This window comes from Staurois parvus, unplaced genomic scaffold, assembly GCF_062004578.1.
Source record: "Staurois parvus isolate SC_StPar_1 unplaced genomic scaffold, SC_StPar_1.0 ptg000124l, whole genome shotgun sequence".
NCBI classification, from domain to species: Eukaryota; Metazoa; Chordata; class Amphibia; order Anura; family Ranidae; genus Staurois; species Staurois parvus.
Genome location: NW_028317920.1, coordinates 3,169,439 through 3,184,133, shown reverse-complemented (window position 1 = coordinate 3,184,133; position 14,695 = coordinate 3,169,439). Strand labels below are relative to the sequence as shown.

Sequence of the window (14,695 nt, the reverse complement as noted above, 5' to 3'; positions counted from 1 at the left end):
CGTATACGGCCCGGCGGACCTTTTAATCCGGCCCACGGAGCTAGGCTCCTGCTAGGCTCCTCTCACAGTCCGCCGTGTAGCATAAAAATCTGTCTCCTATGAGTATCCGTCCCCCTCGACGTATCTGCGCATGTGCCGGAGATCGCCGATCGGCTGCTAATGCCTGAAACTGGCACATGCGCAGATACGTCGAGGGGGACAGATCCTCATAGGAGACAGATTTTCATGCTACACCGGAACGGCGTGGGAACACGGCTATAGGAACGCGCGGAGCAAAGATAAGTGAATTGACACGGGGGACTTGGGGACTTAATATGGGGAATGAATTACTATAGGGGGGATGAATTACTATATGGGGGATGAATTACTATAGGGGGGATGAATTACTATATGGGGGATGAATTACTATATGGGGGATGTATTACTATGGGGGATGAATTACTATATGGGGGATGAATTACTATGGGGGATGAATTACTATGGGGGATGAATTACTATATGGGGGATGAATTACTATGGGGGATGAATTACTATATGGGGGATGAATTACTATATGGGGGATGAATTACTATGGGGGATGAATTACTATATGGGGGATGAATTACTATATGGGGGATGAATTACTATATAAGGGATGAATTACTATGGGGGATGAATTACTATATGGGGGATTAATTACTATGCTTACTATGGGGGAATATTACTATACTTACTATGGATGACACATACACATCATTCATCTACTCTTGGTCCGGCCCCCGGGTCCAATATATGAACCCATTGCGGCCCTCAAGTCAAAAAGTTTGCCCACCCCTGGTCTAGCAGGATATTTGTTTTTAAACTGTGTCCAAGTGCAGAGTGAGCCTTGTGTTTGGTTTGAGCAGAGTGGCTACTAGAACAGAATTTTTCCACAATTAGATCAGATCTTATCATGGTCACTGTGGTGCCAAAAACATTTGTAAAAATAAGACACCCAATCACAGCATGGCACCAATTTATGAGCTGTGGATGAGCAAAACATACAGGAAGGCAACTATGATGCCAAATTTGGGACTTGGTGGAAGATAATACATCGGCCACACATATGTGAAGGCAGGGGCGGACTGACCATTCAAGTACTCAGGCACTGCCCCAGGGCCCGGGGTCAATAGGGGGCCCCATGAAATGCCCCTGGTACCTTTTTTATAGGCTTTTTGGGTGTGCTTTGAGTGTGGGAAAGGACACAGGGGCCCCATGATCCCCTATGGCCTGGGGGCCCCATGAGTTGTCAGTCCGCCCGTGTGAAGGTATCCTTGAGCAGTGCAACCAGCAGGTGCAATATAGGAGCAGTGGCTACCAATAGATAGTTTGTAAAGCTCTTGGATACTGGCTTACGTATTAGCTGCTTTCCTTTTCCAAAGAAAGCAGATTGATGGTTTACAGATTTATTGGTGGTGGAGAACCTCAGCAAACAAGAATGAGTGATTGGGACTTGCTAATGTCAACCTGGGCACTGTGTGATGCGACAATCTCCTGGGTTGTGGTTGCTTCCAACCACTGGTTGACCAAGGTTCTAGGAACCACACCTGGAGCAAAAGTGGTGGGCTGGTAGGCGATATATAAAACAGCAAGGTACGGGTTACAGAAGAACATCCAAATGTGTTGGTAATTGAGACTTTAGGCCCACTTTAAAATAGCTACTTTCGTGTGCGTATGGGAATAGCTGGTCCTCTAAAGCAACACTGTCATTTAATCTCCTAATTGATTTTTGCAAATCAATACTACTTAATCTGCTTTCTGCGATAACGGAGACAAATGTTTAAGTCACTTCCGATGTGACACAACTACAGGACAGGTTCACCACTGATGAACGATCAGGAGTTTCCACAATTAGGTGGAAAAAGGCTGTGATGGGCAAATCTACAAGTCCCCGCTTTGCCAAATCACATGCTCAGAATTAAAGCAGACCTATCATCAAATATATGTATTTTGGAGTTCAGGGCATGCATGCTAATAAATGTGTAAAATGTAACATTTCTGGGTATTTTATTATCCCTCCCAAAGATCACAATACTTTACCCTGACAATGCATTCATCTGCTTGTCTCTCCAGAAGGACAGACATTTTTATTCAGCCATCATCCAGGATTGGCATCCACTTGACTGGACTGAGATGGCGGCTCAGAGATGATGCCATATGTATATCCTGGTGTTTGAGCAATTCTTGGCTGTATTCACAAATATCTGACACAGATCAGTCGCTGCTGTAACCTCTCCCCTTGTGACCTTCTGCATAGTTAGAGTATTGCGGCCTGATCATTAAGGGACAGGAGACTGGGGAAATGCTTCCTCCTGCCTGCAGCAGACTGATTATTTCATCTCAGCCTAGGCAAAGTCACTGGCTGAAACTCCAGGACTGCTTTTAAATTATATAACCTGAAAATAAAAAATGTACATAATGTAATTGCTATATATTGTGACATGTCAGGAATTTGTTCACTCACCAAAAGGTCCGATCTAGAAAGCTAGGTAAACAGCAGTTAGGGGGTGTTTTTTTTTTTAATTCTCTATTTAGAGGATTGCATCAGTAAGACAGAGGAATAGCACGAATATACGCAGTTAAACAACAAATAGTTTGTTGTACCAATTTTTACAATATGCTCTAGATATGCCAATACAGCATTGGAGAGTTGTTTTTGCAGACAGGTGGCCTCATGCAAACCCAAAAAACAAAAAGTCCTAGGCAGGTGGATCATATCCCTATAAGCATTCCATGCAATCTTTCAGTATTCTAAAAACAAATAAACAGTAAAAAAAACAAAGTATGGACTCAAAAGAATTATTGGTTTCTTTTAAGGTACATTCCCCTTTTTTGATGCGGTTCTTTTAAAGTCTATTACAGACAAAACGCAATCTGCTGCCGGAAAAAGTCCCTGGCCCTTTCAAAAATCCGCACCGGCTCAAAATGCACAGATGTGGACTAGATCCATAGGAAGTCGGTGCGTTTCTGCAAACTGGAAAACACACTGAAACCCACATAAAAGTGTGAACCTAGGATAATAGGAAACTAAAATGCTTTGGAGTCAATACAATTTATCTTTTTTTTTTTAACTAGTAACATACATTTTTTGTTTTTTTTTGTTTTTTTAATCAACGTTTAATATACAGTGTATCCTAGTGCACTAGAGTTTTTTTTTTTTTCTTTTAAGAGAGCACAGCATAAGAGGCTTCCTTTTAGATGTTGTCTCTAATTGAAACATTGTATGAATCTAACCTAATAGTCAGATAATGTGTATAAAATTGCAGCTTGAGCTATTGAGCTCTGTATGAAGCCGTGCTAAAAGTAGAACTATAGATAAAACTTTTTTTCCATTTTGGATAGAGTAAGGGAGGGTTATAACCCGTCAGATTTTTTCCCGCCATCTTTGTCCCATTTCAGGGATTTCATTTCACTTACTGTCTCATAGCCAAACAGGAAGTGGGCGGAAATCCCTGCAGATTAGGAGAATTCCTTGCCCCCCCCCCCTCCACACACACACAAGTCACAAGAGCTAGTTTTGCCATTGGAAGATTTCCCTCTAGTTCTTTTCTGGGAACAACTCCAAATTTGTGATTTTTCTTTATTTTTACTTTCAATTATAATGGTAAACAGGACAAATAGAGAGATAGAGAGGGTAAGGCTGGCCATAGACGGGCCGTTTATCGGGTGAATTGTCGGTCGATAAACAAAAAAAAAAAATCGGTCGTTGCTGTTGCCGATGCCGCCACCAATGTACACGAAAAACGGCCATTTTTGTGGATTTTCCAGCATGACCAATAAAAATAAACGAGAAGATACGCAAAAAACGGCCAACGGGCTGGCCCCGCTAACGGCGTGAATATCGGCCGATTTTTCGTGCAGACAAAAATTTAGTCGATAAACGACCAGTCTATGGCCTGCATAAATCACCCTAATGGGGGCATAGACAGCAATCAAGACCCGACAGGAGTTCTTATCTATCTCCACTCTATCCAAAACTAAGTTTTGCCTTTAGTTATATTTTAATGGACAGGCAAGAAGGGAGCCATTCTACTTGTAGGAAGGTACAGTTTAGTTTATCTGCTGCAGGTGGCGCTCATCTGCAGAAACAATGCAGGTGGAGGAGGAAGTCAAGAGAACCCTAGTTCCTCTATGGTTTCCTCAGTCCATCTTATTGGATGCTAGTGCCCCATGCGACTTTAGTGGCCATCTTGGGTCAGATAGAGTCTATTTAAGACCTTGGCTCCTGGGTGTGGCGTGCATTTCATGTGTGGCTAGAGTAGGGACAGTGCTTAGTATCAGGGCACAGTTCCAGATGAGTAGGGAAAGCGCAGGGACATGTCAACCTTCCTGGAAGCCTCCTCAATGGGGTACAAACCGGTCAGGCAGCATTCCGCCCCTACTGCTACTACTCATCGCTGTTACATCCTGTGAGTGCTCCTGGTCGGGTTGCCTTCCTGCCGGGCTATTATGTATTGCTGAACTTCAGTTTTATTGCAGTTCTGTTTTCTGCAACTGGACTCTGAGTGTTCTCTGCCGCCACACCTCGCTGCACCTACCCACACACTGACTTACTAGTTTGAGCTACTGAGCTTTGCAAACAGCATGCTTTTTTATACGGGGGGGGGGGGTAACAAAAGCCTAGAAAACATACAAAAAAGAGCCAACCTGCTGGATGAAAATATAAATACTCAATTTCTTACACAGTGTTTTTTTATTTAACCAAATTGACTGATTTAGCACTAACTATAATAAAGTAAATATATAAAAGAACAATTTATATTCTGTTTACAAAGTGCCAGCTGCTTAGGGCAAAATCTGCATATACAGTGTGGTGGAGGAAGTTGGGACGTGCTTTTTTAATAGCAGGTAATGGAGTTAGCTGGGCAGTCTCAAGTTCAAATGTTCACAGATTATTAATCTGCCAGGCCACCGACACAGCGTGGGCAGCAGGTCTTTCCCTTCCATTATCAGCCCTTTGCTTTGGCAATGAGAGCGGGAACCGGGTGAATCATTAACAGGCCCGTGACTGACCTTTATGATCCGTATTTGCTCAGTGTGTTGTGCTTAATGCCTCCATCCACCTCAACTATAAAAAAAAAAGTTTACTCCAAGGCTTCAGTTCCTGGAGGCCTGTATGTTTGTCAAGGAGAAAGTGAATTAGAGGGTAAACACAGCCAAAAAAAAAAAAAAAAAGCTCAGGGTAAACCAGCAATTTATGAGCCTCGTGCCAGCACACAGGAGGGGTGGGGCCAGAGTAGGTTCAACAAAGCGCAAAGTAAATGAACAACTTTTACATTGTGTGTGCAGACAACCTAATCTGGGCTGTTCGTTCTCAGAAATGTATATCATGGACTGAGTCACTTTTGGATATTTTTATCCCAACAGCCTTGGCTGCTCCCCTTTAAACACATTCGATTCACTTTAAATTCAACAACATCAATGTCAGACGCATCGGTGTGAATCTAACCCAAATGTTCTGTTCTAGATCCAAGATGCAATTTGGTTTTATTGATTCCTTTCAGCAAAGCCCAGTTACTTTTTGTGAATGACTGACAAAAAAACCCCCTAAAATTAATATCCAGGATTGGAACAGAAGTTTTTTTTCACTGCAAGACCTGAAGTTAAGAGTATAATGAACAAGCAGGGAATTAATTAAACCCCAAGATGACAGACAGCTCGAAAGCACTTAGTGCCTCGCTGAGCCGATGTATTTTGGGCTGAAACCTAGGAGATCTTATCCAAGCCTATTTTTGGACTGACAGCGCATTTTCTTCAGCCGCCCCCTTCCCGTCTGCCGACCTCTCTCCCTCTGTTCACCAGGCAGAGCTCTAAGTGCCCTGGAGGGAGACTCTGCGTCACAAGTAGACTCTGGCATCTATGCCTACCATTGACAAACCAGTGTGAGACAAGAACGTACAAGACAAACGAGACGGTGATTAATTACCTGCTGTAGTCTCCTCGAGCCTCCTGCAAATGAAAACAAAAAAAAGGAGAAAGAAAAAAAAAATAGTTAAAGTGCATCTAAACCCAAGAACAAAAACTATACCATTTTGCAGCTTGACATCCTTTTGGTGGCTGCATTAGTTTTTGTTTGTTAGCCTTTTATTTACTTTCACCAGCTGATCCTTCCAGATCCACATTACATATTATTATTATACAGGACTCCCGATTGCCCAGCGCATCAAATTCAAATGACTACAAAGCCATTCACAATGCCGCCCCAAACTACCTAAATGACCTGATACCCAACTACCACCCTACCCGTGCCCTTCGCTCCTCACAGGACCTCCTACTTTCTAGCTCCCTGGTCTCCTCCTCCCACGCCTGTCTGCAGGACTTCTCCAGGACTTCCCCCATCCTCTGGAACTCCCTACCCCAATCCATCAGACTGTCACCTACCCTCCTCACCTTCAGGCGCACCCTGAAAACCCATCTTTTCAGGGAAGCCTACCCCACCCTCACCTAACAACCGATCTCCTCCACTTCTCCCACCACTCCATCCCCCACAGCCATTTCCTCCTGTACCACTATCCCCTCCCTCCTAGATTATAAGCTCCAAGGAGCAGGGCCCTCGAACCCCTCGTGTATTGTATTGTTACTGTTTTGTCTCATGTTCTGTCCCCCTTGCTATTGTACAGCACTGAGCAAACCCTCTGGCGCTATATAAATACTGTATAATAATAATATATAGCGCCAACAGTTTGCGCAGCGCTTTACAAATGTAAGGAAGACCGTACAATTACAATACATTTCAGTACAGAAGGAATATGAAGGGCATATTCTAGGGTGACAACACTCTTTCGCTGTACTGTATTTATGGAGGAGCAGTGTCACCTTAGGATAGGAAGTGCGTTAGGATTCATATCTTATAGACAGAATTGGATAACCTGAATGCACAGGAAATTATCAGTTCACAAGATTTCTGGCAGGATCAACAGGTATTGCTTAAAATGGTTGCAAGCCCTTACATATACTGTACCCATTGAAGTGACTGGCCTCGGGTGATACACAAAGATGAAACAAATCCTCCTACATACGTTCTCCCTGTTTATCTGCAGCCATTTCCTCTATAAAGTCAAGGTTCAGGATTTATACAGCTTGTCTGAACTTTCAGAAAGCAGGAGGCAGAGAGCTGAAATTACATACCGCAGAGCTCAGTGAGAGAAGGGCGTACCCTCTTCATGCATTACCGGGGCAAAAAAAAACAAACTTATTAAAAAGCATAAAAGTGCATACTCACAAACCAAAAGGAGATATTGAAACAGAGACAAAAAGCCGAAACGCGTCAGATAACTACATCAAGGGTCTCCCGCTATCTGGGACTGTTACCACTGGCTTTTTGTCTTTGTTTCAATATCTCCTTTGGTTTGTGAATATGCACTTGTATGCATTTTAATAAATTTGTTTTTTTACCACGGTAATGCATGAAGAGAGTGCGCCCTTCTTTTGATTTTCTTCACCAGTACCAAGGTTTCCTGATTTTTCAAGGGCTGCACCTCAGAGAATGACAGATACATTACCCCCAGTTAGCATGAAGATTTGAGCGCTGGTTTCGTTTTTCTTGAGAGGAGCTCTGAGAATTGATTGGAGGGAAGGGACACAACCCACTTCCCACAGCAAACAGGAACAGAGCTTAGGCTGTCAATCACAAACTGTGTGCTGGAGCTCCATCCCCGTCACCTTTTGTCTCTTGATGTCAGGAAAACTTCTCAGAAGTGACTCATGCTGATAGCAGGAGAAGGAGGCAGCAGACAGAAATGACACCTAATGCTCTGGATTGAGACAAGTACACACTATAGAGGGATATTCTTTGTTCATATTTCATGTCTGAGGTTTATAACCACTTTAATGAACAGATGTAACAAAACCCTTTCAATGGTATATTTACCAGGCCAAAAGGCAACAAATAGGAGCAGTTTATTGTTACTGTTTACAGAACCCTGCAAAAGCTTTACAGCATTCTATGACAACATGGTGCTCTCCATCTTCTGTATAATTAATGCTCAACAAGAAGTTTAGCAAAACTCAGCAGGAAGAAAAACTGAAGTAGCACACTACTGTTTACAATAAAAAGGGCAATAAAAGTATTTAACACGTTTCGGAGGGGTTCAAAAATACCACCTTCATCAGGGCTTGCAATAGGAAACAATGTAGCAGGGCTGAATAATACCTGGACCTTGAATAGTGTTTTACCCAGTGTGATACTCTTCACAGATTTTGTCAACAGCTAGCTTGGCAACAAGTTGGCTCAGTTTATTGTCCCTTTGATCTGTGCAGGAATAAACATGTATCTGGACTACTGAACAACAGTGTAGCACCTCATATCTTTTTGCTGTTTTGCACTACAAACCAAGGAAACTGAAGATCTGCTGGGGTGTAGAAGCTCCCTGCCTATTAACCAGGTCATTTACACCAACATCATTAGACGGCAATTGGACAGCATCACCGACTGGACAACTTTGTGGGTTCAGCACTATCCTTCCACTTTCCCAAATATTGCAATACGTTTTGCCAGTTACAGTCCAAGTTTCTGTAGAACAAAATATGTTATGCATTCTAAATGGTTCAAACACAACACCAGTCAGCTGTTGGCCAAGCTGAACCATGCATTGAGGAGATTGGTATGCTACGTGACAACCTCCCATGTGTGGAGCACAAATGATCCCTTTGGTGCACTGTGAAGGACGGTCCCTGCTAATAAGGCAAAATATTAAAGTCAGCCCAATATACTGATATCTCGTTTTAGTGCATTAATGGGGAGTTTGCCCCATGTGGATGTGAATGTCTTTAGAGAAGTAAAAAGGTCTAGCCATCTTTTGCCAAATAATCAGATGAGTCTGAGAAACTACCAGCAGATATCAGCAGCTGCACAGAAGTAGGTTAAGTCATTTTAGTGTTTTATATGCTTTGTATTGACTTTGGGCACTTACAAAAAGCAGGGAGGAGATGAGACTGCATTCAACATGGTGAAGGACAGAACAGTTCATAAACTTTTTTTTTGGGGAGGGTCCCAGAAAGACCTATAAGATGTAGTTTGGTTAACCGGGTTCCTATCTTGGTATGGAACCATACGATGTCTTGAGTTGCCTCAATGAAAAGGTTTAATTTGTACAGTGTGATGTGATCAAAGGTTAGTATGGAACCCTAATAGGTCTTCGGTTGCTTTAATAAAAGGGCCTCATGTGTATGATTAGGTGCTACCCAAGATTGATAGCATCATGAGAGGTCTTCTGGAGCCTCCATAAAATGGTCTAATTGGTATGGGGTGGTGCTGTCCAAAGTTGGAATGGAACCAACCAAAATGAGAGGTTTCAATCAACGTTGATCTCTTCTGGGTTGGCAAAACTTTAGGAAGAGCTGTGCTAACCTCCAGTCATTTTTTCCTGGTTAAGTAACTTTAGGTATGTTATTTTCTAGAGTTGTTACATCTACAGTCTAGTGTGTGGCTTCCTCGCTTTCAAATAAGACCACGGACTCTACTAATATTTCAGAAACAGGATTGTAGGAATTCCTGTTTGCTAGTTAGCGGATTAAGAATGTACATTGAGGGAGTTTGCTTAGGTTACCTGTTCCACCTTTTGCCATTTATACATTGATGAGTTTTTAGTCACTCTTTGATGTACAATTCTCACATTGTTGAGTACTATTCTACTGTCCTGTGTGTACCACCATTTAATTATCTTAAAAGGGCAAAGAGACCAAACTAAGAAATCACCTGTTTAATTATCTTTAAATGGCAAGAGAAGATCACTTACACAACAGAACATAGGCAAAAAAGTCAAAGTCCTTAGATCCATTTTTCTGGTAAAAAGTCAGTCTGCTGTGAAGGTCATTTTATTAAAAATAAAAATTTTTTTTTTTAAGAAAGCACTGACTTCCAATCACACATTTCTAAGGGTCAATGTACACTGGCTTAAAAAAAACGCCAGTGCTCTTGGCAGAAAAAAAAGAAGCTAATTTTGAGTGTTTTTTTGTACTAGCACTTAGGAGTGTTTAGTGTTTTTTTCCTGCCAGAAAACTGCTCTCAAAAACACAAACCAGAAGGTTTCTTTTTCTGCCTCTAAACGCTGAGCCTAAAATATGCCTGTAAACAATCTAATGTGCATGGACACATAGGAATATTATTATTATTAATTTTATTACAATACAGGATTTATATAGCACCAACAGTTTGCGCTTTACAATATATTACATAGTTACATAGTTAGCCTGGCTGAAAAAAAGACAAAAGTCCATCCAGTTCAAAACCATTAAAAAAAAAAAAAAAATTATAAACCTATACCCACAGGTGATCCAGATGAAGGCAAAAAAACCCAGCAAGGCATAATCCAATTTGCTCCTGCAGGGTAAAAAATTCCTTTCCTGATCCCCTGAGGGATATAAAAGGGAGACAGGACAATTACAATACATTTCAGTATAGAAGGAATAGGAGGGCCTTGCTCATGGAGCTTACAATCTAAAGGGATAACATTAGTTGCTTCTACAGGCAAAACACTAATCTCCTCTAGGATCAACTTTTTTTAGATCCAGTAGGCATGGACCCTTAAAGGTGGGACGCAAGGTCCATGGTTAGCATTAGGCAGGATGTAGACATTAGATAACCATTGGACTGAACAACAGTGTGGCCCCTTTCACACAGGGAGGATTCTGTTGCGATCAGCAGATCTATGAGCTGATTGAAGCAGAGTGTTTAGATGCTCTATGGGTGGCCAGGTGTAAATGGACTCCACTGTACATTCACACACAGCTACCTCGAATCTGCTCCACCTAAACAAAAGAGGACAGAGACCTCTCCTGTTTTTTTTAACAGGCCTGATCAGACCTGGAGGTAGACAGGCATAAATGGACACAAGACCGTTTACACCTGCCTGTCCGTATCGATGAATCGATCTTCTGATCAGGTCTGCCTGAAAAACTGAGAGGAAGACCTAATCGGAACGCTCATCTGAAAGGGGCTGTACACGTTTTTTGGGTGACTTTTACCCCAAACTGAAGCACTGCAGTTAGGGTGCGGTTATTGTGTGCAGGCAATCCAAGCACTAAAGAGGACAATCGCGATTTGGCAAGGTTTTCCAATATGGCCAATTGCTAAAAAGGACAATTTCACCTTTGGTAAAGTTGTTTTTTAAGTACACCCTTCCCCACCCCAAGTGTAATCCGCCTAGTAAAATACTTACCTTCTTCCCAATTTTCCTCAATCTTCATGGTGCAGCCCTGTCAATGGATAAGCAGTACTCTGTTTGCCAGGGCCAGCAGTTGAATAAAATTAGGATTTTAACAGCCATCTGCACTGAGTAGATGCTACTAGGGGAGGGGGTCATCTTTTTTAAAAAAAAAAATCAACTATGATTAAAGCTGTCCTTTAGGCTGGGTTCACACTGATGCGGTGCAGAAGTCACAGCGGTTTCTGTGCAAATTCCGCACCGCATCACAATTGCACCCCATCCATGTGAACCGCTGCGGGTGTGTATGTTAAGTAAACAACACCCGGTGTGATGTACAGAATCGGATCGCATAGGTGTGAATAACCATGTGATCAAATTTAAGTGCGGACAACAAAAAAAAGGGTCCTGCACCTTTTTGGTGCAGATGCGGTACAATTTGAGCCATCCAAAATGTATGGCTCAAATCGACCAGAATAAGCATGTGATTTGCACAGGAATGCGGTGCGGTTCCTGTGCGAATCACATGCGATATGGTGCACCGCATCAGTGTGAACCCAGGCAGAAGGTGTGCTAAACACAGGGCTTTTTTTCTAAAAAAAAAAAAAACAGGAGCAGGAACTCCCCTCTTTTGAGTCACGTCTTGTCTCCGCCACCCTACTCACCTCCCAGTACCGCTCCTTTTAGAGAATACAGAGCCAAGTTTCAATTGGTGGCACTAAATAATTTGTATGGAATTTGTTAATGATAACAAGAAAAGCAGAAAATAGATCCCCCGCAGCCAGCAACAACAGACCACCCAGGTAACTGTGGGTATAGGATTATAACTTTATTTTTTTAATGGTTGAACTCGATGGACTTTTGCCTTTTTTCAGCCAGGCAAACTATGTAACTATATTCCTCCTGCAACAATGCACCCCCAAAACAAAATACCACCCTAGCAACAATAGACCCCTAGCAGCTACAGCTCCCTGCTAAATCTCCCAGCAGCCAGCATCAATAAACTCTCCAGCAGCCAGCAACAATCAACAATAGAACCCCTCCCTCAACAGTAAATCCCTTCCAGCAACAATAGACCCCCTTCAGTGACAACAGATCCCCCAGCAGCCAGCAAGAATAGATCCTCCACCACCCCTTGCCATCACATACATTCAGTGCTGGAAGTTCTGGAACTGCTTTCCTCCATGTTCCCTGGCTAAACAACACTTATAACATAAAATATTGCTTAGAAGGACACTGTCCATTTATGGATGAAAAATATATTTCTATGGACTTGCGGATGTAAACAGATGAACTTTTTACATCCGTTTTTTTTTTTTTTTTAACGGAAGAAAACCCTATTTTTCTTCAGCAAAAAACACTGGAATAGACGAAAAACGGATGTCAACAGATGTAAACAGACCAAAAACGGATGTAGGTGGATGAAAACGGATCTAAACGGATGAAAACCAGATGTAAATGGATCTAAACAGATGAAAAACGGATGTAAACAGATCTAAACGGATGAAAAAATGGATGTAAACGAATGACAAATGGATGTAAACAGATCTGAATGGATGAAAAATGGATGTAAATGGACGAAAAAACATGTAAACTCATCCATTTTTTGTTTGAAAAAGCATAACTGAACTGAAGAAAAAAAAAAACAGAATGCCCATGTGAAAGGGCCCTTACAGTATTGCCTATGAAAAACAAAGCAATGGGTCCACTTTAATGTCAGCCGCACATGCTCACCTCTCCTTCACTCTTCCACCACCACATAGAGTGTTAGCCCCGTGTAAGCACCAAATCACAACTTGAAGCTTTTACAGGGTTGAATACTCTCTTCCTGCCATCAAGTGATGCATCTGCAGCCAATCACAAAGCCCCGTGCTGTCACATGGAAGGCATGAAAGTAAGCCATCTGCTCAGAGGCAAGAGGGAGCACAAGAAAGAGTAGGTGCAGCTGGTAGGGCCCCCATTAAAGTGACCCTGCTGCTTTGTCCTGCATGAACACCTCACAGGTTGGCTTTAACCCTTTGAGGACCAAGGGACGTATTTGTCCCATGTTTTTAATTGCCTGTATCATCTGATTAAGAACTTAAAATACTTTTTTTTTTTTTTGGTTTGAGTCAAAATATTAGTTCTTATCAACAAATGGATCTAGCTTTTTGCCAATTATTTCATGAAATGGCTTAGTTACAGCAACTGAAGTGTACGAACTTTAAAAACAAAAAATTGATTCTTTTGGCGTTCCGTAATCTTATGGTCCTCAAAGGGTTAAGGGGCCTTAAATGTTACCGAAGTCTGATGAATCAAGGCCAATATCGTTGCTGTTAATTGAATTTAAATAAAATATCGTGGAGGACAGTAACATTTACTGACATTCTCCAATTCTGATCTCTATCCTGTAGACAAACTACCTCCACCATACCAGAGTAGGGAAGTCATGAAATATTTATATCCCCGGGCTGACTCACAACCTGTGCGCTATGCAGAATTTAATATTTATACGTTTTCTGCATTTTAGAGAAGGGCTGGTCAGCCTAGAGAGACTGAGACAACACTAAGACTTGTTTTTGATACAACGCACAAGACTTGTCTCATCAGCGCTGCGATCTTGAAACTCAGGAATGGAAAATATGTCACCACATCTGGGTGTCAAAGAGAATCTTATCTACAAGTTTGCTGCATCTTTTAAACTCCCTGCAGACTTGAAATAAATGGAGCACTATCTCAAAGCAATGTGGAATACCAAAATGTGTTTAAATGTACACAGATCACAAGGAATTTAAGTTGCCCGTAGATTTAAAGCACACCTGTCATACAGATAACAAAAGAACAATAATATAACCCCCATAGCTGCATAGGGGGCACAATCATCCCAGCATTTTGAGTTACTGACTGCATCCTTTCTGTGTCATGGCAGCTCCTTGGAACACCTGAACATCTGGAGCAGGGTTTCTCAACCAGGGCTCCATGGAACTCAAGGGTTCCTCCAGAGGTTGCTAGGGGTTCCTTGAGCAATTAGCAATTTCTGCCTCTCAGATAAGTTCCCACTGACACCATTGATCTTTTTAGCCATCTGTAGGGTGTTAATTCTTCCCAATGACCACAAGGAGAAGGAGCATTCTCCCCACTGACCATCACACTAATGTATCATGAGTTGTAGATATAGTAATTTTTAGCAGGGATTACCTGAGACCAGAAAGTTATTTCAAGGGTTCCTCTATGTTGAAAAGGTTGAGAAAGGCTGATCTGGAGACAAATGTGTCCCTCTGACACTCTACGATTAAGTGCACAGAGACCCATCAAGACAAAGCAAGCCATGGGGCAGGGTATGTACAGGTGAAACTCGAAAAATTAGAATATCGTGCAAAAGTTCATTTATTTCAGTAATGCAACTTGAAAGGAGAAAGTAATATATGGGATAGACTCATTACATGCAAAGCAAGATAGTTCAAGCCGTGATTTGTCATAACTGTGATGATTATGGCTTACAGCTCATGAATACCCCAATTCCACAATTGCAGAAAATTAGAATATTCCATGCA

General features: G+C 42.0%; 1 protein-coding gene across 2 annotated transcripts in view; it reads right to left on the bottom strand.

Moving 5' to 3' along the window:
* The window catches only part of FRMD4B (FERM domain containing 4B), a 412,392-nt gene that overhangs the window by 148,499 nt on the left and 249,198 nt on the right, over window positions 1-14,695 (bottom strand). For both annotated transcript variants that reach the window (XM_089672280.1, XM_089672279.1), the window contains exon 7: window positions 5,945-5,967. In XM_089672280.1, the coding sequence (XP_089528406.1) occupies window positions 5,945-5,967 (23 nt within the window). The remainder of the gene's footprint in view (window positions 1-5,944; window positions 5,968-14,695) is intronic.